This window comes from Enhydra lutris, unplaced genomic scaffold, assembly GCF_002288905.1.
Source record: "Enhydra lutris kenyoni isolate GAN:26980312 unplaced genomic scaffold, ASM228890v2 scaffoldscaffold30, whole genome shotgun sequence".
Classification (NCBI taxonomy): domain Eukaryota; kingdom Metazoa; phylum Chordata; class Mammalia; order Carnivora; family Mustelidae; genus Enhydra; species Enhydra lutris.
Window position 1 is genome coordinate 16,048,520 of NW_019154114.1, and position 27,822 is coordinate 16,076,341.

Genomic DNA, 27,822 nt, shown 5'->3' on the forward strand with positions numbered 1-27,822 from the left:
AGATGACTGAAATGGCCAGTGTGCATATCTACAGGAATCTCTTTTCTGTCCTCTTAGCCATCTCTCGCTGAGGGGGAAGACTATACTCTGATTGTGAAAACATAGGACAATGTAGTCAACTTCACAAACACAGCAACGATGCAGTCACATGGTTGAACGCTGAAAGGGGGCAGTGAGGAAAGGTCTGCTTGTAGCCCCTTCTCTCCCCAGTCCAGTCCCTCTCCTACTTCCACCGTCCACAACATGCGCGGTTCCTCCCGTCAAAGGCCTGCTGCCTTTGAATAGCAACTTCCTCAGCCTGGATCTCGTTGGGAGAAAAAGTCCACATGGTAACTTAAAAAATGAAAGCCTAATGGTAAAGAATAATAAACTGCAGCAAGAGGTTGGAGTTAAGAGGGATTAGCTAGTAAGAGGTAAGGAAAACTCTAAAAAATACAGGAACAGCCCATAGAAGGAGCAGCCTCCAGCCTGGGCTGAGCTCCACACATTTTGGACAGGACACAGCACACAGCTCCCTGCGTGGCGCAGAAGCCGCACAGCTGGAACTTGCCAGAAGTCTGTCCTCGCAGGTGCCTAGGAAAGCTGCTCACGAGAGGTCAGAACTGCCGGTGGGAGCTCCTGGGAGACTGCCGTGTGCTGCCAGCAGCCATGCACCACAGGCGCTCTGTGTTGGGAAGCCTGGCTGTGTTGTGGGAGCCTTCCAAGCTGCTAGACCAGAACCAGGAAGCACCGTCTTTCCGGCGCTCTCTACCGGAAAGCTTCATGTCATGCCAGTTGACAAAGGAAAATTATTTAAGAGGCTCAGATCCATTTTCACAGAGCATGCAAAAAGGGAGAATTTGGAGCTGAGAGGCAGTGTGTCGACACCGAACACAGCGACTGAAAAGTACAAATAGTCATGACATCCGAAGTGAAAAGTGCCACGCGTGCTGCCAGAAGGACTACACAGTGCACTTTATTTAGATTTAGGTCTTAGCTGTACCACTAATACAGTTTTTCTCTCTTGGTTGGGAATTGATGAAATTTTGTTCCTCATTTACTAAGTGTCAGGCATAGAGATAAACCCAAGGTGCAGTGAGCAGAAATGAAATACCTTTTAAGTGAAACTGTTTAGTTCAGTAGAAACTGTAGAGGCAGGAATAGCAGACAAATACAGGAAGGAAACAAGATTGCCTAAATACTTTCTTGGTACCTCCAGATACATTATCCCATCAATTTCATCCCATCAGTTTCATTTTTCAGGGTCTCCCACGGCCTCCTCCTTCTACTTCTACTAGCTGCTGGCTTAGGGCCATTCCGTACCATTCCCTACATTGACTTCCCTTTTTTCCCCTGTTGGAGCATGTCTTCTAGTTACTGAAATCCTCCTCTTTCTTGATCTGCTCCCTTGACTGTTGAGGCACATTTTCCACCAGCACACTGAGAAAGGTCGCAAGGGAAATAATTTGTTTGGGGACCATGTGTAGCTGATAATATCTATTCTGTCCTGACATTGGATTGGTAGTTTGGCTGGTTATCAAAATCTAGGTTGGAAATAATTTTCCTCCCGAAGTTTGAGGTCATGTGCTCTCGGGGCAGACCTGTGTCCATAGCTTTAGGTCTTTCCTTTCAGGGCTGGTCAGAACCTCCAAAGAGTCTTCTAGTTTCTTACCTGGAGGATGTAGTTCTGGCTTTCAACATTTAAGAACAGAATTGAGGGAAAAAAGATTGATGGTCTCAGCATTCACTATGTAAACATTCTATTTGTTCTGTTTTTGTGTAGTGCTCTTACCTCAGATGTGTCTGATATCCCCCCTGTCCAGAGACCCACCCTCTGTTTTATATTCTTTACAATGTAAATCACTTACCTTGCCCTGGAGCTGGGTGGGGAGCATCTAATGGGAGTTGTGTGTATATGGGGAGGCAGGACCTTGGAATTCAGCTCCTTCTTACCTCTGTCAACCTGTGTCTGTGTTTGGCTCATCTCTCACCCTCCTTCGATAGCTGCCTCATTTAACCAATTCCCAGCCTCAAGGGATGGGGGGTTCTTAAGTGCAGTTTAGATTGTGTCTTACCTTTCCTCACTGCTAAATTATGAACATTGTTTAGACCTTGGGTAAGGTACCAGTTCTTCAACAAGACAGAAAAAACTTATTCACCATGAAAAATGATTCTTCAAATTATTCATTGCCTTAAACAAACATGCCAAGTCTGCCAGAGGTTTAATATCAAGAATCTAATAAATAACTCCTACACTTCCATATGAAGACAATTAACTCCATTTAAAAAATGACAAAAGACTTAAACTTAACATGTGTTTCACAGAAGAGGGAACACATATAGCCACAGACATGAAGAGGTGTTCCACACCTGAGTGACAGGGCGGTACAGATCACAGCCACAAGGAGAGTGGTTTAATGGGTACAGTAATAACAAAGAAGCAAGGGAAAATCAGACATGGGATTTGGGACGATAGTTACTTCCGATGGGGAGAACAGAGGGATGGATGGTTAAAAGGAACATCTGGGTAGAAGCAGGTTCTTGTCAAGGTCCTAGCTTGTGTTTTGGGTGCGATGTTTGTGGTGTCCTTATTACATTATTTAAAATAGTTGGATAATTAAATACATGAAAAAAAAATGTAAGCCTAACAGAGCTGGGGCTCCCAGGGTGAAGTAGAGATCCTTACTCAGGTGACTCTTAGCTATGGTTGTCTGTTTTGTTTTTTCAGAAATAGCATTCTGAATCCTGGAAGAAGTATTTTGTAGTCAGAAGTTATAAATATATGTATATGTATATTAATCTAAAGTTAACAAATTATATTTCCTAGGTGGGGTTCATATGCTGTAAATATCTACTTTATAGAGTTTTAGTACATAAATATTTATAGCTATTTCTGTTCTTTCATAGAAATTTTACATTTTTTTCCCTTTCTTAGGACAAAGTTAAACTATAATCCTCCAAAAGATGATGGATCAACCTATAAGATTGAACTTGAAGGGATATCGGTAATGGTTATGAGAGAGATCCTGGATTACATCTTCAGTGGGCAGGTATGATGAGACTCACAGGGAGGAAGACTAAGTAGAGGCCGCTCGGGCTCAGGGCGAGGGTCTCCGTCATCCATTCTGTGACCCAGCAACACTGTCCTCTTCATCTGCCATTGTCTGCGTGACGCATCTCTCCTGCTGGGAATGCTGCCCAACTGTTCTTCTGGGGCCCTGCTCTTAAAAGAAGAGCAGACTGAGTAAAATCTTAGCCCAGTCCCAGTTTTTGTATTTATCATTCTGATCGCCACCTTCCATTGTGAGATGGGAGGGACCTGGGATGCTCCTTTCATGGCTGTCTTTATGTTTTCAAACCTTAATTCCCATCTTGCTCTGTACCCCATAACCTGGAAATGGGAGCTTCCTTGGGCAGTGGGAATTATTTTATAGAAATAAAGAGTTTCAGGTTCACACAAATGACAGGCCCCTGCATTGGATTCATGATGCCTGGGTCAGCAGGACTGACATCCCTGTCACACCCCATTCTTGCTGATGTCCCTTTATCTCTCTGCCTGGGGTTTAATGAAACCCAGGGAAGAAGGTGTTAAATGATTAGACTTCTTTCTTTTTCTTTACCATCCTCAAGGCCCCTACCCCAGATTTCATGATTTAAAGTGTAGCATGGGGGCTCTTATGAATAATCATAGGTTGAACTGGTGCTCATTTTTTAACAGGAAGAAGTTAGTGTATCTTACATTTTGTTATGTGAGAATGCATTTTCTCTTTACTCTTTTCGAGGGCTTCTTTCTTACTCTGTCCCCTATTCCTTCCTCATCTTATTTTACCTTTCCTGTTTGTAAGAGCCACCTCCTACCTGTTTTCTAACATACTGCTTGCCTTCTCTGGTTATATTCGTTTGGTCAACCTCGGTGATTGCCATTCTTTTTGAAGTTTTTGGGTTAATTTCATGATGTTACCCCTTTTCTTTGCTCTGAACACGGGGGTGGGGGTGCATGTAAGGTTATGTGTATGCTTGTTAAAAATAAATGAATTTAGATTGATTTGGGGACAGTCCTTAAAATATTAAAGATATGGAAGCATCACAAAACCAGGCTGAGGAGCAGCCTGTCCTCTAACTTTTCAAAATCAGTTCAGCAGCAGCTATAACAAGTTATAAGCCAGTAAGAACATACTCCCATTCAGGCTTGGATTTGAATCTTGAAACCTTACTTACAGATTGACTTCTGTGTTTAGTTCCCAGTTAAAATTACTTATGGCTTAAGAAAAGAAAAATAGACCAAAAAAAATTACTTATGGTTTACAGCCATAGTTGCGATGTCAGTTAGAACGGACTCCTGACCTGGCAGTTCAGTTTGATCAGGATGGAATGTGGATATTTTCTTGCATGCCTGCCTCTGACCGGCATACAGCCATTTGCTGTCCTGTAGCTGAACTTAATATGTCAAGTAAATGGGAGATTTCCCCTTAGTTGTGACTTACTCGACACACTTCTTTCCACAGTTTTGTTGCTCACTTTATAAGGTGATTGGCAGTCATACATTCTTCTTCTGAATCTGCGGTACACAGTGTGTGAAATGGGACAGTACTTTACTTGCTCTCCTGTACTCTGGAGCCCCTCCTCATTTCCAAGTGTTGGACCAGCGTCCGTTCTGTGGGAGAGGAGAGTCTGGAGAGTTGTGATTGTGGCCGTATTTTTGAGGCTTGGTTCTTCACATCACCTGTGTGTTGCAAGAGGTGGGAGGAAGAAGCAGCAGAAGATTAAGGAAAAGTGAAGTTCATCGTGATAAACAAAGAAATCTTACCTTAGGGATTTCTTCCAGAAAGTAGCTGTGAGACCAGGGTGTATGTGTTGTACCAAATGCGATGTTTGGCATTCAGAATGACGTGGCCCTCCCCTCTCCAAGGGGCCGGTGTGGTGTGTCTGGCATGCCATCCAGCAAAAGACGGAACATGGTGTATCTGGAGGCAGGATTTGCCACAGTTTGGGTGATGGCGTTTAAAGAAACCCTCTTCAGTTTACCACAGAAGGCGGCACGGTCCACCTCCCAAGCATTTCAGCCATTTAGTTCTAGAAGCGAGCAATGTGGACCGTGTACCCGGGAAGGGTTCGTGATAGTTCATGTGGGTAAGGCAAGGGCAGTGCAAGGAAAAGTCAACCAGCCACGTTCTGTTCATCAGGAAGCTCCTGAAGCTCCTCTTGAAAAAGAAGCACCAGGCCACAGTGTGTGAAGCTGCCCACAGAAGGGGAGCTTTCATGTGGTTCAGCTGATAGGTTAGCGGTCTGGGCTCTAAATACGTACATCGAAGCATGAAATACTTATGATACTCTTGCAGATCCGGCTGAACGAAGATACAATCCAAGATGTTGTACAGGCAGCGGACCTGCTCCTGCTGACGGATCTCAAAACGCTGTGCTGTGAGTTTCTGGAAGGCTGCATCGCCGCTGAGAACTGCATCGGCATCCGTGACTTCGCCCTCCACTACTGCCTGCACCATGTCCGCTACCTGGCCACGGAGTACCTGGAGACTCATTTCCGCGACGTCAGCAGCACAGAAGAGTTCTTAGAACTCAGCCCGCAGAAGCTTAAAGAAGTGATTTCTCTCGAGAAGTTAAATGTCGGCAACGAAAGATACGTGTTTGAAGCGGTAATTCGATGGATAGCACATGACACAGAACTGAGAAAGGTACCTGTGGTTTATAACGTGGTCTGACTGCCTTTTTGCTTCCTTCCTGATTCTGCTCGTTCATTCATTTATTGATGGGCTCCACCGTGTGGGTGTTTTCTCTTTCCCCTTCAACTCGAAAGGCTTACCGACTTGTGATCTAAAAGATGTCTGGGGGCGCCTGGGTGGCTCAGTCAGTTGGGTCTCTAACTCTCGATTTCGACCCAGGTTATGATCTCGGGGTCCTGAGATCGAACCCTACATCGGGCTCCGTGCTCAGAAGAGTGTCTGCTTCCCTCTCTCCTTTTCCCTCTGCTCCTCCCCCCATGCCCTCTCTTGCTTTCTCTCTCTCTCCAATAAAATCTTTAACAAAAATAAGGTAAAAGATGTCTATGGTGCATCTTTACATAGGACCATTGCATAGGATCAAGTGGTTATTTCTTTCAGACCAGACTACAAAAGCTTATGAAACTCATAATATGCCAATGGGAATATTAATACTTGTAAGGACCGTAATATCCTTTCTGCATTCCTTTTAGCGGGAAGATGCATTTCAAGCTTAAGCTGGGGACTTTAGAAATGCAGGGTTCCCGCTCTCTTGTTCAGCACCCATCTTTGCACCATTACTGGGCGGACCCAGGACTCTGATGTGGGCAGCAAAGTGAGAGGGACCCACACAGCTCTGGCAGACGGGGCAGGGGAGTGGACATCAGGAAACTCTGTGGTGTGGGCTCTCCCTGGAGTGATTGACAGCACTCAGCAGAAGGCCAGAAAGCATTCTGCGGTGGGCCAGTACAGTCAGAGGGGAAGGTTCTGGGAGCAACAGCTGAGAAGGAAGGGTCTCAGAGAATACCAGGCTTTAGATCCAAACTGTCACTGCAGTGGGGGAGGGAGCAGAATCACAGAGCTCGAAGTCCAATATTGAGAGACACCAGCTTCAATTGCTGTATGCGAAGAAAGAACCATGTTAGGTGTCAGGGAAGTTTTCAAAATGTATAATCGCATTGTTAGTGGTTCTCAGCAACTGCTGACTTCGGTTTTAGTGACGGTCTTGTAATTTTTAAAATTCTATAGGCTTATTTAGAAAATGTGGACTACTGTAATACAGACGGAAACTGTTACACAGGAATGAAAAAGAAGTCCACACTCATGTGTGGTTGTAGTCTCAGGACAGGCAGTACAGCTCGCGTTTGGTTTTCCACATTAGTTGGGTAGATGAGGAAAGGAGATACAAGAATTCTCAGTTCACTGCTGCTCAGAGAGACCACAGTCACTAGCTGTCCTGGTGAGGTTGCCGCGGAAACTAGAGGCAGTCCAACCTCTGGCCAATCTGAAGCTCATTCCTCATGGACTCTTTTGGCTTTACCACTCAGGACATGGAACAGTATACCTTCAAATGACTGTTCCAAAAGCAAGAAAAACTAGTCTACTAAGGAGTTTCACCTCGTGTGTGTGTTATATGTTATATGTGTTAGGTATTTTTTAACAATAATAATGAAGAAATACATAGTACTCAGAATTTTTCTGAACTCTTGCTTTTCTATTTTTCTTGTAATGTTAATGTTGATGGATTTTGATTATCTGTTTTCCCGGCCTGAATTAAGCTATTGCTATGTATAATGTTCCTGTAAATGCGATTGAACTCCTAGCGTGTCCAACTCTGTGAAATAAGGCCCCTGCAGCCCAGTGACCCTCTCGCGTGTAAAGAAAGCTGCTTGGAACTTTTCTGCGATACCTCACAGATAAATCTGAACTGATTATTCTTTAGGTTAAGCTTGTCTTTATCAAGACCATGGGGAAATAGAAAGGAAAGGGGTTGGCGCTGGTGACTTGCCCACTGCTGATCCTTGAACAATTTCGGCTTTTCCGTGAGTCAGAAAGCGCATGTTCTAAAACCCCATGTGCTGCGTCCTACATTTTTTTCTCCCCATCCTTCCTACCTTCCTGTGCAGGTTCACATGAAGGACGTGATGTCAGCGCTGTGGGTTTCAGGGTTAGACTCCAGCTACTTACGGGAACAGATGCTCAATGAACCATTAGTACGAGAAATCGTCAGAGAGTGCAACAACATACCACTGAGCCAGCCGCAGCAGGGGGAGGCCATGCTCGCAAACTTCAAGCCCCGGGGCTACTCGGAGTGCATTGTGACTGTTGGCGGAGAAGAGAGAGTGTAAGTATGGATGTGCTTCCTTTCAAAGGTCGTAGAAGGGAAGAGCTCTTTCCGTGTAAACAGGAATTCTTGGTATTGTTTTTGGTGTCTAAGCATAATAGCAATAGATTTTTTAAAAATGTTTTAAACATTCTTTAGAGCAGTAAAACTAGTCATAGTTATTATAAGCAGAACTATATAAAACACATTAACTGCTAATCAATTATTTATTTCCTTAGTTCACGGAAACCAACAGCAGCGATGCGATGTATGTGCCCTCTTTATGACCCTAATAGGCAGCTTTGGATTGAACTGGCCCCTTTAAGCATGCCAAGAATTAACCACGGAGTTCTCTCAGCAGGTACCATTCTGCGGTCAATTTTACTTAAACACAAGATCAAGTAAATATGTGATTTCAGGGTTGTACGGAATGACTCAAAACCTTTTAGAGATTTAATTTTAAGAGATAATTTTACTATCTCCATGATGACATCTTCTGTGTAGCTCTTGCTTTCAAGACTTTGTAAGGAGAAGAGTGCCTTCTGTCAGTCTGTATTATTCCTGAATCTTTAATATGTAGCTATTTTTAAGACTTTAGTGGAAGAGCATTTCACTTGATGACTTACTGATAGAAGAGCAACATTCAGTGACTCTTACCTACTGCCTGTTAGCTATGTGGCCACACCCGGAACACAGAATTCCCTTGAGCCATAAAAGTCCCTTTTTTTTTAATTCATGCAATTTAGAATTACAGTAACTATGAAAAATAAAGGTGTTCTGTCAAAGCAGACATTTCGTGTGAGACTTTATAAAACAGTACTTAACATTAGCAATGGTTTAAGTTACTTTACTACATTATGCGTGTTTCACTTGACCTCCACGAGTTTGAAAACAGCTCTACCTTATTCAAAGCTCTCACTCAAGGAGGTGATAGGAGAGATTGTATTTGTGGCCTTCTGACTGTTCCCTTTCTTTTCACCTTGCTCTGCTCTTCTGAGTTCACCCATAAGTGCCATTTCACTAAATTCCACTTATTATCAACAGTCTTCCTGGAATCCTTCATACTGTATAGTCTCTGCTTGCCCACTAACATTACTTTAAAGAGTTTGAAAGGTATACCATCCCATTCCATATTATAGAAATGGCTGAAGCTATACTATAGTACATAAATGGAATCATTTTTTGGGTTCCAAGATGGTTGAACTTATTGTCAATAATAATATAAGCAGTGAATGCAGTAGTGTAGCTGACAGGATGTGAGTCTGATTTTCTTGTTCTCTCTTCTCAGAATTAGCTTCCTTACATTTCCTTCCCTTAATATGTACATCTATTCAAAATTTTCACACATGCACACCTGCCACAACATTTCCTATATCACAGATTTTCTGAGATTTCCTAGAGGGGTTGGTACTTCAGAAACATTGAACAATGAGGATGGGGTCGTGTCTGGTTGTACCGAGCAAAGCTGTGACATGATTGAGTGGTTCCTATTTGTCCAGCCAGTACTGTGTTTCTTCTTTTCCTGCCTTTCTTTTTTTTTTTAATTGATGGATTTTTTTTGGGGGGGGGGGGTCTTCACTTTGTGCCCTCTCTTCCAGGTTAGAAGTTACATTCTTTGTCTATATTCCTTTGAAAGTCATCATAGATACCCTAGCCTGTATTCTCAAGTTATAAAAGCCCAAGTGCATTTCTACTGTTTCACAGTCTTGCAGTATTAAAATATATGACTGTTTATGAATAAGTATCTACATATAAATGAGTTCGATTCATCTGTTTTGAATTCATATGTTTTGAAAAAAAAAATATATATATATATATATATATATATTCGGAACATACGGAGAGAGAGGAAAGTGTGTAGATTTACTCACATATTCACCACTTTCTTTGTTTTTCCTTCTTACTCTTCAGACCTTCCATCTAGGATTATTTGCCTTCTCTGAGGTCCATCCTTTTGAATTTCCTTTGTTGTGGGTCTACTGGGAGCAAACACTGATTTCTTTGTCTAATAATGTCATTGTTTTGCCTTCATTCTTAAAGGATACTTGTGCTGGATATAGAATTTTAGGGCATCTTGACCCTGTGGCTTGGTCTTTCCTCAGATCTGGAAAATTCTTACTCATTTTTACATCTTCAGGTATTGCCTCTGTTCCATCGTCCTCTTTGCTTTTTTTGGAAGTCCGATTAAACATGGCTACACCTTTTTGCTCTGTCCTTAGCCTCCTACCTCTGCTTTGTTTTGTTTTCCATGTTTTTGCCTCTCTGTGTGTTGCCTTCTTTATGATTTCTTTTCATTTACCCTTCGCTTAATGAGTTCTCTCTTTAACTGTGACAGATCTGCCATTAAACCCATCTGTTAATTTTTTCAAATTTTATGTTTTTATTTTCTTATTTTATTCCTAGAGATTCTCTTTAAATCTTTTGCAGATCTGCTGTGTCACTTCTACAGTCCCCTTTTTCTAAGAGTTCTCTTAAAATTTGTCCTTCAGGGGGCAGCTGGGTGGCTCAGTTGGTTAAGTGTCTGCCTTTGGCTCGGGTCATGATCCCAGGGGCCACCTGGGATTGAGCTCCACCTTGGGTTTCCTGCTCAGTGAGAAGCCTGCTTCTCCATCTCCCTTGGACCCTCCTCCACACTCAAGCTCGCTCGCTCACTTTCTCTCACATTCAGATAAATAAATAAAATCTTCGTAAAAAATTTGTCATTCCATTTTTAAACATAGTAGGCATTGTCATTTTATCATCTTTCTGGAGAGTCCAATATGTGAAATTTAAAGTCTCTGTAAGACTAATTCCTATTGTCAGTTCTTCACGGAGTCTAGTTTCTGTGTCCGAGTATCTTTGGTTGGGTGGTGATCATTTTAGTAAAAATTACTTGTAGGAATAATTTGATGCTTTAAAATTTTAGAATATTAGAATCTAAAGATTAGGTAAGGATATTTTCTTCCATACAAGTTTTACATTTCTTTCTTCCAGTTGCCTATAAACACTGCACATTTGGAATTGAATTGCTGTAAATCAAACCCAAACCTTGAAATCTCCTAGACAAGGAAGGAAATTTAAATCTGGTTTCTGGTTCTGGTTAAACTTTGGAGAGGCTCTCCTGCCAGAAGTCATACTTCCTGTGGGCCTGGGGTTTTGATTTTTGTCCCTTCATGCCCTCAAAGCCATTATAAGAAAGTTTGGAAATTTCCCAGATTGGTGAATGCCCTCAAAGCAAAATGGTTTCCGTGGGTGGTGACCTCTCCAGCTCCCCCTTTTCCTTTCAGCTTTGCCATATTGCCCTGTTGCCTTCTTCTCTTTTAAGATTATTTTATTTCAAAAATGTTTTGTCCAAAAGGACAAAATAAAACAAAAAATGTTTTGTCCAGCAATTTAGCTGTTTTGCACAAGAGTTGGTATGAATAACCTAATCCACCATTACCTGAAATAGGAAGTTCAACAGTGACTCTTAAATCCTGTTTTGAACATGAACTGCACAGGTGCCCCAGATCTGAGTGCTCCTGGGTCTTGAACGAGCAGATGTGGGCTGTGGATGAAAGGTTGTCTGGGAATCACAGGGGGATGAGGATAGGCAGAGCTGCTTGGTGTCTGTGTAGGTGGTGCCAGTCTGGGCTGCACGCTATAGGGTAGTGGGAATCCACTCAGATGCTGAGTGAGGTGAAATGGCCAAAGTGAGCCACAGATGTGAATTAGCCTCTCTCACCAAGGATCGAATGAATTTTGATGAAAACCTCAAATCCACTGTTGTCATTAGAGAAGTTACCTCCAGATACTGTCTCTACAGCTGTGCCATTTATACTCAGCAGGAGATGGGAATTGAAGACTGAAGTTTCAACTTTCTCGTATGTCTCATTTGATTTTTACAGAGGGATTCTTGTTCGTATTTGGGGGCCAAGATGAAAATAAGCAGACCCTGAGTTCAGGAGAAAAATACGACCCAGATGCGAACACGTGGACGGCATTGCCACCGATGAATGAGGTAAAACGTTCTTTTTCATTTGTTTGGTAGAGTGTCTGTCTTCCCTTTAGCACTTTCATTTGTTTTGCATCTGTGTGTATGTAAGGAGAGAAACGGTGACCCTGCCACACCCTGTGCTCACTGCCTTAGTGCCCACCATCCCAGCTCCTCTCTTGGTGTCTTCCTTTGGTCCATCAGACCTCCTCGTGTTTCCTCAAACCTACACACACTCTTCCTTTGGAACCTTTGCCAGACACCCTTGTGGCTTGTTCTCTGCTTCCATTGGTGTTTGTCCATGTGGCACTTCCTAGGGAGGCCTTCCCTCCTGCCCCTCAGCTCTTCTGTCTCCACCCACTTACTTTCTCTTCATATCACGCGATACCTTCTCAAATACTGGATATTTTTTAATTGTTCACACAAACTCCTTGATGGCTGGGGATTTTGTCTGGCTGCTGAGGGCTCCGTCTTTAGTACTAGAGCAGCACTGGGCACAGAGGGGACAGCAGGGACACTAAGCAAGTATTTGTTGACAAATGTCCCCTCAGGCTTCTGTCATTCCAGTTGGCGGTAGCAGGAGCCCGACTTCCCCATGCCTCTCCCAGCCTCTAAGGCAGAGCTCTTGCTGGGGTTCTTCCTTGTCTTTCACACAGCAATTTGGAAGCACTTTAGCCCATTGCTAAACACAGTTTAATTGAACCAGAAGGTAATAGTTCTTGTTGTTGTGAGCAATGGTGAGTACAAAATGGTGACTCCACCAGTGAATTTATCACGCATGTAATTCCCTTGTTTTGAATAACTCCTAGATTGGGTTCTGTCTCTCATGACAGAAAGGTGAGCTGCTCGGAAAATCGCACATGTCTGAGAGAGATGGTTTTGAGCATGACACCTCTTTGCTGAAACTCTGGAATGTGATGGTATCTGTAGTTTTTATTAAATGTGTGGATATCTGCTTTCAGTCTGGTGTTTGGCTTTTTATATAAAGAGAGCTTTGATGTCTTTTCAGCCACGACATAATTTTGGTATTGTGGAGATAGACGGAATGCTGTACATTTTAGGAGGAGAGGATGGTGAGAAAGAGCTAATTTCCATGGAGTGTTACGACATTTATTCTAAAACCTGGACGAAGCAACCTGACCTGACCATGGTTAGAAAGGTGAGAACCATATCTTGTGATTACAGATTGGGTTTTAAGGTTAGCCTTTCTTCCTTTCCCACATCCACCTTTCACTACAATCGATAGTGTTGAAAGAGGGAAGGTCACAGACTTCTGTCACTTTCGGTGGCTTGCCTTCATTGTCATCAGCCCGACACCCGGACAGGAGATGGAGTGCATGTGAGAGCTCACCCTGACGGGGCTCTGCGATGCAATGCTGTGCCCACTCCTGCGCTTGACAAACGCTTCATGAGCACGCTAACCTAGGAAGCAGCCAGGTCTTCCAACCTTGTCTTAATGATCAGGCAGGCCTGAGGAGAGACAGTCTGCAGGTAAGCACGGCCACTGCGTCCAGAGTAGAGCGAAAACTTGGCTTCCGTTAGCCGTTTAGAGCACAGGCTGCCTTATTCCTGTTTTCTGGGCTGGGAGGGAGGGGTTCTTCTTCACACCGAAGCTTCCAGTCTTGTGGATATTTACACCTTGGGTGCTGTGCTCCCACTCTCTATGCTTAACTCATTTGGAGCAGGAATTGAATGACATGTTGCTCGACAGAATCTCAATCTTGGAATCTTCAAATAGTTGTGGAAGAATGGAGAGACTGGAAAGCTCTTTAAAAATTTGGGTCATTTACGTATCTCACTGAGCACAGTCACGTCAGATGGCGTTAACAGACGCTACGTGTACAGCCTCCTCTTCTTGCTTTTAAAATCCTGTCTTCCTAGTATTGGAAAATACCATGGTTTTACTATTAGAAATCAAATCCTTTCCCAGACACCCTGTGGTGCTCTCTAGACTAAAGTGGGTGTTTGTGTCGCGTGAGTAGTAAGTGTTTTCTCCCCACCTCGCTTTCTCCTTCCAGATCGGCTGCTATGCAGCTATGAAAAAGAAAATCTATGCCATGGGAGGAGGGTCGTATGGAAAACTCTTTGAATCCGTGGAATGTTATGACCCAAGGACCCAGCAGTGGACTGCGATCTGTCCGCTGAAGGAGAGAAGGTACGAGAATGCGGGCATGGACCATGTAGGTGCCCCGTTTCTTTCAAATGAACCTTTCACTTGTCTTGGCATTTGGTTTCTATAAAAGTCCGTGAAAAATCCATTTCTGGAAAAGGAAGACCCACATATGCATGGAACCCTGAACACTGCAGAGTTAAAACAAGCAGAAGAGGAGCTGGGGAATTGGGCCATGAGTTGTAAATCCAGTAGCTGATGTGCTGTGTGTCGCCTTTCAGATTTGGAGCTGTGGCCTGCGGCGTGGCCATGGAGCTATACGTGTTTGGGGGCGTCCGAAGTCGGGAGGACGTCCAGGGCTCTAATGAGATGGTCACTTGCAAGTCTGAATTCTACCATGACGAGTTTAAACGGTGAGTTTGAACGGCTTCACATAACTTGTGGAACTTTTCCTCTCTGCCTTCAGAGTCATGTCTTCAATTTGTTTTGTTTTGTTTTGTTTTCAAGCGACTTGACTGAATTATCTTGTTTATTTGGGACATATGCCTAGAGCTTACTAGAGATTTTGTCAGAGACTTCAGAAGTATTCGTAGCTTAAAACCATAGAACGGTGTTTCTGAAACCTATATCAGACCTTGATCCTTGGTTGTTTAAAATCATTTATTGGCTCCCTATTGCTTTTAGGAGAAAATTTAAACTCCTTAACCTAGCGTGTGGCCTTCTGTGATATGGCCTTTCTCTATTCTTTCTGCTGTAGTCAACACAGGTGCTTCACTTGAGTTACAGTGAGCCACATTTTCTCCCCAAAACATGTTATTGATTATCTCAGCTCTGTGCTTTTATACTATTCCTTTTACCTAAAATCCCCCTTCAATATTTATCCAGTTAATACAGTCTCTTCCAAAACTGTGCATAATTATCACTGCCTAAAGAAAGCCTCCTCACACCTCCCAGTCCGGTTTAGGCTCCTCCATCTGTGATCTCATAACATTCAGGTCATGGCTCTTGCATTGTAATTGTTAACCATAAGATTTTTTTTTTTTTTTGGTAAGATTTTATTTATTTATTTGAGAGAGAGAGAGATCATGAGAGATCATGAGCAGGGGCGAGGGCCAGAGGGAGAAGCAGACTTCCCGCTAAGCAGGGAGCTTGACGCAGAACTCCATCCCAGGACCCTGGGATCATGAACTGAACTGAAGGCAGACTCTTAACCAACTGAGCCACCTAGGCACCCTAACCATAAGATTCTTGAGGGCAAGGTTGGGCTCAGCTGTCCATGGATCTTAACTTCAGCATCATACCTGGCCTGTGTTAGACTCCCAATGGAAGGTTGAGTCGGTGAATGAAGTGTGGTGTCACAGAGTCTCGAAACATCTGTTTCAGGTTGCTTTACTGGTCTCGTAGACTAGGCACGCTTCTACCAACCTCCTTCCCTTCTCTCCTCCCACACATTTTATTATGGTAAGCACTGAACTGCACTATCTAAATCATAGAGGGAAATGGTCATGCGAAAATTCATCTTGTTACAGTATTTCAATCCTGTTACCAGAAGGGGGTGCCATAAGGCAACATTTAATTTCATACTATTTTAGATTAGAGCAAACAATAAGCAGCTACCAAGACTTTAGAGATACATACAAATGTTACCTAACTTTTAATGTATTTCAAAGTGAGGATATTTGCATAGCCTTTCTCCCCCCCGCCCCCATCAATTATAGGGGTAGACCCCCCCTAGGAAAATTTATTAGACAAAGCATGAGAACAGTTTAGAGAATGTCTGCTATGGTGGGAGTAGGGCAGCATTTCAGACTTTTATACATTTCTCTTCATAGATTGTTGTGAGGCCGACCATCCAAGGTGCAAAGTAGCATGTTAATTCCTGCCCAAGTGACTCTCGAGACTGTCTGCTCAACTTCATTTATAAGTAGTGGTCAGTGTGTTTGGTCTCTGATAAAATACAGACCTGTGCCGTCTTCAAAACGAGGTACTGCCTGGGCAGTGTGAGCTAGAGGCTGCCACTCGTTCGCTGGGGGAATCAAGGCCACGTATGCCTCACCCGTCCCTGTCCCTGTTTGTTTATAGGACTTAAATCTGGCTGCAGAGTTTCTCAGTTTGCCCTTGATCTGCTATCAATTGCTAGAACTTTTCTATTTCTGTCAGGTTGTTTTATATTAATAGTTAATAAGCTTTAAACGTAGGTGTAGTACTTGCTTTCAGTTCATAAGTATTAGACATAAGAATATGCCTCCTTCCTTGATCTTTAAAAGCATTTCCAAATAAATTCATGGATTAGTAGTCTCCTCGTTTCTGAGCTGTCCAGTGTTACTTTTTTAAGGTAAGCTCTAGGCCCAACATGGGGCCTAGAACTCACAGCCCTGAGATCAAGAGTTTCATGTTCTACCAACGGAGCCAACCAGGAGCCCACCCACGTTAGTTTTTTTTTTTTTTTTTTTTTAAGATTTTATTTATTTATTTGTCAGAGAGAGAGAGAGGGAGAGAGAGCGAGCACAGGCAGACAGAATGGCAGGCAGAGGCAGAGGGAGAAGCAGGCTCCCTGACAAGCAAGGAGCCCGATGTGGGACTCGATCCCAGGACGCTGGGATCATGACCTGAGCCGAAGGCAGCTGCTCAACCAACCGAGCCACCCAGGCGTCCCCCACGTTAGTTTTTAAATAATAGAATGAGGAAAGCTCGATTTCTTTCATCAATATAACTTATAGGGTTCTTACTTGTTTGAGTGACCCTGGAGGCATACATAACTCTAAGTGCCTTGTATTAACTCATTTGTAACTCATTCAGTCTTCAGAATAACCCTCTCAGTCCCTATGTGCTCTTTTTAGTCCTCTTTTAAACCAGAACACAGAGAGGTGAAATAATGTGTTCAGAGACACACAGATAGCAAGTAGCAGAGCTAGAATTTGAACTCAGGCACTCTGGCCCAGAGGCCACCTTTCAGCCACCACTCTACATTGCATTAAAAATACAGGCTTCCCTGTAAAAATCTATAGGAAGAAAATAACATATAGCAGTAGTTTGTTTTTCAAGAGAGCAGATGTTTCCAAGTATGTTATATTTGCGTATTGTGGAAACTGTTGCCAGAGGACCAATCTGTATTAGATTGGAGACCATTTATTGTTTTTAAGTAATCTCTTGTCTTTCCTGCCTTTGTTCCCTATTTTTAGGTTAAAACTTTCCTGGAAAAATGCCATACCTTATTTTCTGTGTTTCTAATGAAAAGCAAAACTGTTTGAAGGAAAGCAAAGAAATTGCCATAAATTCTATCAGGTCATAGTAACAACTTAATAATATTATCCAGAATGACAGGCAGCTCTGTTTCGATTCCTGGTGTCCCTGCTCTTCTAATACCACCGTCCTCCCAGTTATCCGTACTCAATGAAGCTTATCCTGATTCTCTCTCATCCTTCACATCTTATCGGTTGCCAAGTCTCGTCTTCTTTTGTAGACTCTGGAATATTTTCCAGATCACCCACCCTCGTTTCTCTGCTCCTGCCCTACCGTGTTCACCTCCTTGTGTGTGCAATGGCATTAGCCTTCTAACTAGTTTTCCTGTGCATTTGGTCTGTTTGTGTTTTTGAAAGATTATTGAAAGATTAATCTGACTTTGGTCATTTCGTTCTCCTTCTGGTAATTCTTGGTATTTCCCCATTGCTCATGTCGTTCTCCTTCTGGTAATTCTTGGTATTTCCCCATTGCTCACCAAACAAAGATAACAGTATGTAGCCCCCTATCGGGGTCCTCCATTGTCTGAGGTTAAGAGAAATGTTCAGTCTTTCCCAGTCTTTTCCCTCCCATGTCCTGCACTCCAGCTCCTTTCTTAATCCATCCTGTGTCTGACGGCCTCCATGCACATGCTCAGCATGGATGCCCCGCTTTTGTTTCTCTAGAACAGTCATGGTGACTGCTGAAATCAGGACCTGCCAGTTTCATCTTTTGGCCCGTGAATGTGTAATTGAGCAGACATACTTGACAGTGGGCAGAATCCCCATGTTGATTCTCTGACCTGCGGTGGGGGGTGGGCATTATGGTAGGAGAGGCTGCTTGGAAGTCTCTCTAACTTTCCTACCAAGACGGAAAACCAAAAGCAATTCTACATCCTTGAGGAATTTACAGAAATTAGTGCCACCGTCAAGAACTTGAAAAATCCAGGAATGGAGCTACCTTTCATATCCCCACTTCAGTCATTTAGAAAAAGTAGAAAAGTCAGATGGATTTTGGAAAATGTCCATGTGCTTTCATAAACGTAATTCAGTGGTTACACTGATCACAGATTTAGTCCCAGATGTAGTGTCTTTCTGCAAATATTGTATCTTTATGCAACACAGACTCTGGCCTTGGTCCGCAGCTTTTGACCCCTGGTGCTTTTTCTTCGTACCAGTTTGCAGGGGCCACCAGAAGCAGTTTGCTTTTGCCCGTCAGGGCCGACAGGCCCCCTGCACTGTCTGGCTTCAGGGGTGTATCACTTCTGCTGTTCCCATATGTTAGTCCAGGGAGATCTTGATCACCTTGGTGTCCCATGAAAGCGTCATGTCGGTCTACTCTACTGACATTGTGGTGTTTGGATTGACGGTTAGGAGTGCTGCGAGTACTGCAGACACCTTTGCAAGTCATGGGGAGCTGAGCCGTGCTCCTGACCACATCTGTTTCAGGCACAGCCCAGTCAAGAGACAGAAACCACACCGGTAATCTGAACAGAGAAAATGGAATTCACATCATTATTTACTAGGAAGAGGTGCTTAACAATGAGTGCAGAAATAGCTACTGTAGCAAGTGCAGCTACTACTACCTTTAGGGCTGAGGGCAGTACCCAGAAGGGGCAAACTGGAAAGAGACCTCCCTGCCCTGCAAGGGTATGGTGTGGCGACTGGGTTCAGGACGCTGCCTGTTGGGTGGCAGAAGACCTTGCTGAGGGCAGGCACCTCTGGGTCCCCTGCGCACTGCAGGCAGAAGCCCTTGGGAAGAAGGAGAAAAGCACACCAACCCTGGCAAAGAAGCCCTTGGCGCCGCCGAACCTCGCAGTCCCTCCAGCGCCCTCTACTGGCAAAGCCCACCACTGCATTTATCTTTTCAAGGCGGTTCATTTTCTCCATTGTGTTTTGTGTTTCATTGGTTTCTGCTCTTGTCTATATTATTTCCTTCTTTTACCTTCTCTGGGTTTATCCTGCCCTCTGTTTGCCAGCTTCTTCAGGTAGAATTTTAGATCTCTTCATTTCTTTACTGAAACCTCCATCTTTTCATCATAAGCATGGTTCCCTTTCTTTTTTGAACATAGTTGTAGTGGCCACATTCAGGTCCCCACCTGATGGATCTCCTGGCATTCAGTTATCTTGGAGCTGGCGTCTGTGTATGGTTTGTTACCTCGAGAATGGGTTCTCATTTTTCTGGCTTTTCTTTTGTTGAGTAATTCAGGATTGCATCCCGAACATTGTGAATGGCATGTTCATTCACATGCCATTGAGGGGCCCCGAAGTCTCTTCCCATGCTTCAGAGTGTTGCACTGAGAGTTCTAGCAGGCCGTGCCCCTGGCTCGGCTCCTGGCAGGCTGTCAGGCCTGCAGCGCACAGCAGCTCAACCCTGTCTCCGGTTCTGTAAGCCAGCCTCAGTTATAAGCACTCACGGTTCCGGGGTCAGTCCAAGACTTGAGACAAGCACATGCATGTAAAATTAGGCATCCTTCTCTACCTCTCGTCTTTCTGAGACTTCCCTACGCTCTGGAGATTCTGGCTGCCCTGATTCTAGCGGCCACAAAGATGGCGGGTCTTCTCATGGGGTCTCTGCCCCCTGGAGCTGCCAGTGTCATGCCGCCTTTGGCCAAAGCTACCAAAGATCCAGAAACTCCTCCTCCTGGGTTGCTGGTTCCAGTTTCCCTTTCTCAAATCTGCCTGCTTTTGCTCAGTCTCCAGAGGCCTCAGGCACTTGTCTTTTGTATCTCACCTAGAGTTTGTAGCAGGAACTCTTATCCAGAGTTCCTCTCAGGGCGATCGGCTTGTTAAGGGAGGGCTTCTTTCTCCCCCCGGAAACAGAAACCTCACCAAAGCTCCCTCTGTCTTTACTTCTCCTCTCCAGCTGATTGCCCCCACCCCCCGCCCTGTGCCATCTCTCCTTGCCTGTCTCTCCCTTCTACACTGCTCTTGCTGAAACTCACTGCTCCAAGCCAGGCTGTAGTCTAAAGTCTCCTTCGTTGCTAATTCTAAGCAACCAGAGGACACATCCTGGTAGCCTCAAGTCCTAAGAAGTCTGTGTTTGAAAACATTGTAACTAAAGGCATACTGTTGCTTCCTCCATTACAAAGGTGACTACTACTTAATGACACCCACTGGGTCCTGGGTGCTATGTGATGTAATTTACACTGGCCGCTTCCTTCCATCCCTGCAAGTCCTTGGATGTTAGTGGTGGTGTTTGGTCTCCCCACTTCACAGATGATGATTGGCTAAATTGTCCAAGGTCAACGAGGTGATAGATGGCAGAGAAAGAAGGCAAAACCATAGGCCTTTTATACCTGTTAAAAAAAAAAACAAAAACTGCAGCTAAAGACATGCTGCAATTCAGTTTTTTATGTTAGTTTCATTTCATTCAAAGCTTCAGCGTTATATGAAATAGATCATCTAGGATTGTTTTTCTGGAACTCAGGAACTCTGAGTCATTGATCTGCTTTGGAACAAATTTGGTAGATCATCTACATAACCTGATTTCTTGAGCTTTGTTTAATTATTCCGGGGAAGAAGAATGTGAGATTTTCAACTCTACAAAATTATGCCAAAATATTGTTGTATTCTGATACGCCTTTCAGTAAACAGTCTAGTTGTAGATGCTCATTTAGAAGTGGCAGTTATCCTCGTGAGCATACACGTGGCCCCATCATGGATTTGCCTGGAAGAGCTGTGTGCCTCTGCACGGGGGTCAGGCCTGGGTGTAGGGTTCAGCAGCAGACAAGGCCTGAGGACACTCTCAACAGCTTTGTTTGATTCAGAACCTGGGAAGACTTTAAATGTCAAGGTTTAGATAATTGTGTTTAGCCCTGAAGACATAAAATGTGAATAAGCCAGTTATAGTTTGATATTTTCAAACATTTTCTTTCAAAGGCCTCTTCAAGTCCCTATTTTCACTTCTCAATGACAGTTCCAGAATGTTTCCCTTCCCCTATTTCTTGGTCATTTTGACACCAGCGGCCAAACTGTATTCCCAGTTCTAGCAAACTGCTGGATACCAGTCAGCATTCAGATGGAACGTGAATCAGAAGTTGAGTGAAGGTATTTCGAATATGGCAGCTGCACCTTAGCTGTGTTCTGAGTTGTTACGTGATCTCGAATCATTTTGCTTCCATGTTTCTTAGAATTCAAAATATGGAAGTTGCTACTTTATAAAAATCTGGGAGGAGTTCTTTGCAATCAAAGTACTGTGCTTAGTAAGAGAGTTTCACATTTGTACTTAACGGCCGGACGACTCGGGCCAAGCCGCTGGTTTCTCAGACACGTGGTGGCAGAGTTAGAGACACAGGAATAAGGCCCACATGCCGTCTGCTCCAATAACGAGTGTAGACCTGGACACTGGAAGTTCTGGAGGGTTTAGATACATTCCAGAGTCTGGGAGGGCTGCTATACCCCAGCTGTGTTGTTAGCTGTTGAAAGGAAATTGGCCCAGTTACCTTAAGTGAACATTATTACAAAGCAGAATCTACGGTTGTTAAGGTTGTTTTTTAAACAAAAACCACTTTAATTTTGGAATAATTTTACACTTAATTTTACATTTTTAATTTTACACTTTTACACTTAAAAGTTGCAAAAATAAAATCCCCATTAAGCCACTCACCCAACTTTTCTTTGTGTTAACATCTTATGTAACCATAGTGCCGACATCAAAACCAAGGTATTTATGTTGGTACAGTATTAATAAGTAAACTATAGTCTTTTTATTTTTTAAAGATTTATTTATTTGACAGAGAGAGACGCAGCGAGAGAGAGAACACAGCAGAGGGGAGAGGGAGAAGCAGACTCCCTGATGTGGGGCTCAATCCCAGGACTCTGGGATCATGACCTGAGCCAAAGACACTTAACGACTGAGCCACCCAAGTTCCCCTAGTCTTTACTCCAGTTACACCAGCTCTTCCACTCAGCTCTCTTTTCCCTTTGCTCTGAGATGCCGTGCGGGATCCCACAACACACTGTGTTGTGTTTCTTTAGTCTTTTTTTTTTTTTTTTTTAAAGATTTTATTTATTTATTTATTTATTTATTTATTTGACAGAGAGAGAGAGAGAGAGAGATCACAAGTAGGCAGAGAGGCAGGCAGAGGAGGTGGGGTGGGGAGCAGATCCCTGCTGAGCAGAGAGTCCGATGGGGGACTTGATCCCAGGACCCTGAGATCATGACCTGAGCCGAAGGCAGAGGCTTAACCCACTGAACCACCCAGGCACCCCTCTTTAGTCTTTTTTAACCTGTGATGTTCCCTTGGTCTTTCCTTGCCTTTCATGACCATGATATTCTTGAAGATAATTGGTGCATGTATCTCTTCATTTGGATTTGTCTGATGATTTCTCATGATCAGGCTGAGGTTGGGCATTTTTGGCAGGAACACCACAGACGTGATGCACGCCATTGAGGAGGACATGCTGCCTCCATGTTTAGTACCAGTGACACTAACGTTGATTACCTGGTTAAGGTGGGGCCTCTTGGGTTTCGCCACTATAAAGTTGCCGTTCTTTCCTTTTACTTTACAAAAATCCTGGAAGAGATCATTGAGAATATGCACCATTTCTTCTCAAACTTTGACCACTAATTAAGCACCCGTCGGTGGACCCATCCTGCGGTCACTATAACTGTGGTGGTTTCCTGATGCTGGTCTATTTCCCTCATTCTGTCTGCATTTGTTAACTGGAATTCTGTAAAGAGAAGACCTGTCCCTTCTCCCTGTTTCTTTTTTTGATGTATTCAGTTACTTGCTTGTATCAGTATAGACTCAGGAATATTTATTTTATTCTGTGAGTTATAAATCCGGTACTCTCATTATTTATTTTGTTGCTCAGTTGTTCCAACTTTGGCCATTGGGAACACCTTCCTATTAGCTCCGTGTCCCTTGGACACACCCGCCCTTCTCTAAGCACTTCGTCTCTGGCAGCACAAGATGCCTCAGATGCCTCTTGTGTTTTCTCTCTCAGCGGGGGAATCAGCCACCTCTTTGTGGAGCCCTGGATCCTTTTTGTGCTTATTAAATTGATTTTCAGCAGAAGTGCCAAGGCAATTTAGTGAGGAAAGAAACATCTCTTCAGCAAATGATGCTGGAGCGACTAGATATCTGTGTGGAGGACCGGTGAACTTCTGCCTCACACCACGCCCAAAATGCAACTTGAAATGCATTGTAAGACCTGAACATAAAAGCTGAAACTATAAAATCTCCAGTAAAAAGTATAGGGAGGAAAACCTTTGCAACCTTGGAATAGGCAGGGATTTCCTAGAAGGACACAGAAAGCAAGAACTGTCTAAAAAACGAAACAACAGCAACAACAACAACAAAAAAATGGAACTTGTCAAAATTAAAACCTGTTCTTTGGAAGGCTCCATTAAGAAAATGAAAAGATAATCGATAAGCTGGGGAAAATATTCACGATATATGTATCTAACAAAGGACTTGTATAAAAATACAAAGAATCTTACAGTTCAGTGGGAAGACAAAACCCCAATTTAAAAAATGAGCAACTCTTTGAGCAGACGTTTCACAAAAGAAGACAGGTGAAGTGGCCGGTGAGCGCACACAGAGATAGCCGGCCTCCCTCTTCTCAGGGAAGCCCACACCACTAACACGGCCATAGTCAGAAAGACCGTCAGGAGTGAGAGCAGGAGGTGATGCCAAGCGTTTGGAATTCCCAGATGTTGCTACTCGGAAGGCAGAATGGCACAGCCCTTTGGAAAACAGTGCAGCATTTTATTATCCGATGGAATATACGTTAAGCCATATAACCAGTCGCTTCCGTGACATGATATCCACCAAGACGATTCGCTCTCCAGTGCCCACAACAGCTTTATTCACCATAACCAGACACTGGCAGCTCCCCCACATGAACATGGGCAGGTGCGCAGATAAACAGATTCTAGTCTCTCCGTGTCGTGGAATACCACTGAAAAAGAAACAGGTTATTGATGCCGGCAGCTGTGTAGATGAATCCCAGGAACATGGTGCTGAGCAAAAGAAGCAGGTAGAAAAGCGCTTGCCCTTTACGTTTCAGTATAGGCGACATTCTAGCACAGGCCAGACTAGTATCCAGAGTGGCAGGAAGGAACTCAGCGGTTAATTGCCCGGCAGTGGGGATGCGGGTTGAGCTGAACCGGCACGGTGCCTAGTACTGTTGGCTCACCAAGTTTTGTCGGCTTCCTAGACCTTGTGGTCATCCTCTTGACGTCCCTGGTTTTGCCCGTGTGTTCGCTTGCAGATGGATCTATCTTAACGACCAGAACTTGTGCATCCCCGCCAGCTCCTCTTTTGTGTACGGAGCTGTGCCCATAGGAGCCAGTATTTACGTTATCGGAGACCTCGATACAGGTAAGACCCTCGTGGTGATGTTGCTGGATGTGTTTCCCAGCGACGCCAAGGCACGTTGAGTCACCTCTGCTGCTTCTCACGGTCTAGGTACCAATTACGACTACGTGCGTGAGTTTAAAAGAAGCACAGGGACCTGGCACCACACGAAGCCACTCCTTCCGTCCGACCTTCGCCGCACCGGGTGCGCAGCCTTACGCATTGCAAATTGCAAGCTTTTCCGCCTGCAGCTCCAGCAAGGCTTGTTCCGTATCCGTGTCCATTCACCTTGAAGAGGGGCCGGAGCAGAGGCGAAGCTCCCGACCAAACGCACCGTGACACAGCTTTCTGCGAGGGGAACAGAGGTGGCAGCCGAAACTTGCTCTGTGTGCCGGGCCTTGTATGGTAACTCTGGTGGTTTTACTGTAATGCTTAGAAGCCTGAGGTTCCGCTCTCGTTGGGGAGAACCCGTAACTGTGGAAAAAGCTCCCTTGGAGGAATCCCGTCCTCCACTTAGATGTGTCTGCAGACAAACGGAGGCTAGTCACTGTCAAAGGGAGAAGGGAAGTGGGAATCAGTATCATGTAAAATATTGAAGTTAAAATCCTAAGGTGCATTTTCCCTGAAGGGAACTCATATCTGAGTGACTGCTGTGTTCGAGTACCTGGCTTTGGTAAACAAACAAAAATCCGTATATGCAAATCAACATATCCAAACTACCAAGATTGCTTTCCTACTGCACTTGGAAGGAAATATCATGCCTAACCCTGCCTGACCGATTAAGGTTTGTGCCTAAAATGTTAGATTGGACTGTATGCCGGTTAGTGTCCATTTACTACTAGTACTGTGTCTGAAGACTCTTTTTTAAACTGTATTATCATGAATTGAAACTAAGATAAAATTTCTGGTTTACGACATTCTATCTTAGTCATCTAAAGGTTCAGTAAATCCATGAGTCAGGTTGCAGCCCTCGTGTGAATTTAAGGGAAGTTGCTAACTTCTGTATTAATTCAGATACATCATGCCATAATTTCTGGGGTAGTTCTCCTGGAGTTGTGAAGGATTCATGCAGTGCTGTTCCTCCTTGCAAATAATCAGAACCATTTTATAAACACGAGGTTATTAAGCAGAGTAGGAGATTTTCTAGAAGAAAGACGTAAGTCAGACAAATCATAAAGGTCTGCTGTGACTACAAAAACTGTCCAGACAAAATATATAGGGATCAAAAACTTCAATCTGTCTGAAAGCACACAAAGTCTTGTTTACTGCTGTTTAGGATTGAAAACTTGTCTTGGAACACACACCTGCGTAAGAATCTAGTCTTTGTAGCAGAATTTTCTCAGTGCCGTTTACTAGCAAGAGTTTTAGACAAATTATGTTATAAGTAAAGTTTGGCTGGTAGAATAAACTACCTCAACTTAATTTCATTCTGTTCATAGTAGAGCGAATTATCTCTTCCTCTACCCTCTGCCCCCCCCCACTCCCATGTCACCCCACTTCCCGTTGGGGGAAAAAAGTCTGTCTTTAGTAGCACTTATTTTATAAGATACTTTGTTTTCCATTCAAATTATGCCACCTTAGTGTGCAATCAGAGACTTCAAAGTGTGATGACATCATAATTTGAATTTTATGCAATATCAGATTTCTAATCAATTTAATACAGAGCTCTTCATTTCTAATTGTTTCCTACAGCTTTTTCCCCCCTCTTGGTAAATGGCTGTAAGAAGCAGTATTTTGTCTTAATAATTAATAAATGTATAAATGTATCCTTTGGTTACAAATTTGAGAATAGGAGTTTCTTCTGGAAACTTCCTAGATGGAATGCTTGTATGCTGTTAATAACATGCGTATGAAACATGGCTTATGTTCCCCTCCCCCCAGCACCATGAACAGAAAAAAGGGTTACCCCCTCTCTGCAGATTTTTTTTTTTCTTACACCTACTAGGAGTCAGTACAATGCTATAAAAGTTGCCGGGAGAAGCCTTGCCTGTGGGGGTTCTAAAGAGTGTTGTGTGTGGCAGGAGATCCTAGTAGAAGAAGGCATGCGGTGTTTATCTTCTGTATCAGAGGCACTAGGCCAGATTTGCCACACGTTCCTGTAACGCAGTCAAATCCAGTGTATAAAGCAAAGCTGACCTTTTTTTCTTTCTATTGTGTACCAGTCAGCTGTAGTCTGCACACCTTCCCAGTGATGCCTGGGGTATCTTTTCATCAAAACAAGCCACGCGACCACAGCAGAGAAAGCAAACTTCTTTTTCCAATTAGAGATTCATTTTTTTAGGGGAAACAAATCGCTGAAAAAGTGAATTTTCTTTAGTAGCATATCCTGTACAGAACAGAACCTTGGCCTTCAGAAGTTGCAGCTGGGATACGTTAAAGCAGTGACTGATGTCCTATGGAAGCCGTGACAGTCAGCAACTCTCTCTCTTTAATTTCTGAAGCTTAAAATTCTTCCCAGTCTACGCCAGGCCTCTCCAAGGAGACAGTTCATTGTTTAGGAGTGAATGAGTCCCTGTTGCAATATTTTCAGTGCCTGCATGACTTGGTCAATTCATTTTATAAAAACAGTTCTTTTTTAAGTTTTTTATGCAGTTCATTGACACAGTAGCTGCAGAAATTAGGCAATGTTTTTTAAAATAAATTTGCCACATATTATGGGATGCTATCACCAACAGTAGCTGCTAAGTGCCAAACTGTTATTTTCCTATATATAATAGATATATTAAAATACCACGTTGAAGTGTAGGAATATATTTAATTTTATTATGTTCGGAAATTAATTATGACCTTTTTTGATAAGTGACCGTGACTTCGGTATTGTGAAATAAATTTTAACTCATTTCATGCAGGTTTAACGTTCCGCTTATGCCTTGAAACATCTTTTCTTGATAAATTTTTTAATACTTCTTTTTCACAAGGCACTTTTACCAGGCATAGGTTGGAATTGGCAGTTGAGGATAGATCTTAAAACTTTAAATAAAATACCTTTGGGGGAAGTGCAGTGTATTTTCATTATCCCTCCAACAGAAGGAGAGTTGTCTCAGGTTAGAGTCAGTGAATATTTAAATGATCTCTCCTAGGCTGCGGTCTAAAGTAGGCTTGTTTGTTTGTTTGTTTAATGCATCCAAATATAGATTTTTCGAAGAGGAAAGTGTTTAATTTAAAATGAAGTGGTTTGTTTGGGATTTTTTTTTGTGAGTGTGTGAGAGTGCTTGTATCCTGCGAGAGGGAAAAGCGTGAGAGGGAGAGAATGTGTGTGTGTGTTATGTGACTTGGTAAGTGTGTTTCTATATGTTTACTTTTTCAATTGTAGTTCAAGACTACATATATTACTGTCTTCTGGTGCTTCAGATAAATTCTTGAGCCCATGGCCCTTCAGTTTATACTACTGAGTTAAACTCACGTTGGGTGTAAATATTCATAGAGTTGTAGTTGGTA

The 27,822-nt window shown here is 43.4% G+C and overlaps 1 protein-coding gene across 2 annotated transcripts in view; it reads left to right on the forward strand.

Annotated features, from left to right (window-relative positions):
• The window catches only part of LOC111152741 (gigaxonin), a 50,078-nt gene extending 22,471 nt beyond the window's left edge, over positions 1–27,607 (forward strand). The window contains exons 2-11 of one of the 2 annotated variants that reach the window (XM_022511336.1): positions 2,915–3,029; positions 5,319–5,669; positions 7,601–7,818; positions 8,037–8,158; positions 11,664–11,776; positions 12,759–12,908; positions 13,768–13,904; positions 14,141–14,272; positions 24,299–24,408; positions 24,496–27,607. In XM_022511336.1, the coding sequence (XP_022367044.1) occupies positions 2,915–3,029; positions 5,319–5,669; positions 7,601–7,818; positions 8,037–8,158; positions 11,664–11,776; positions 12,759–12,908; positions 13,768–13,904; positions 14,141–14,272; positions 24,299–24,408; positions 24,496–24,677 (1,630 nt within the window). In that variant the 3' untranslated portion in view covers positions 24,678–27,607. The remainder of the gene's footprint in view (positions 1–2,914; positions 3,030–5,318; positions 5,670–7,600; positions 7,819–8,036; positions 8,159–11,663; positions 11,777–12,758; positions 12,909–13,767; positions 13,905–14,140; positions 14,273–24,298; positions 24,409–24,495) is intronic. The other variant, XM_022511337.1, reaches the window with a different exon arrangement.
• The last annotated feature ends 215 nt before the right edge of the window (positions 27,608–27,822 follow it).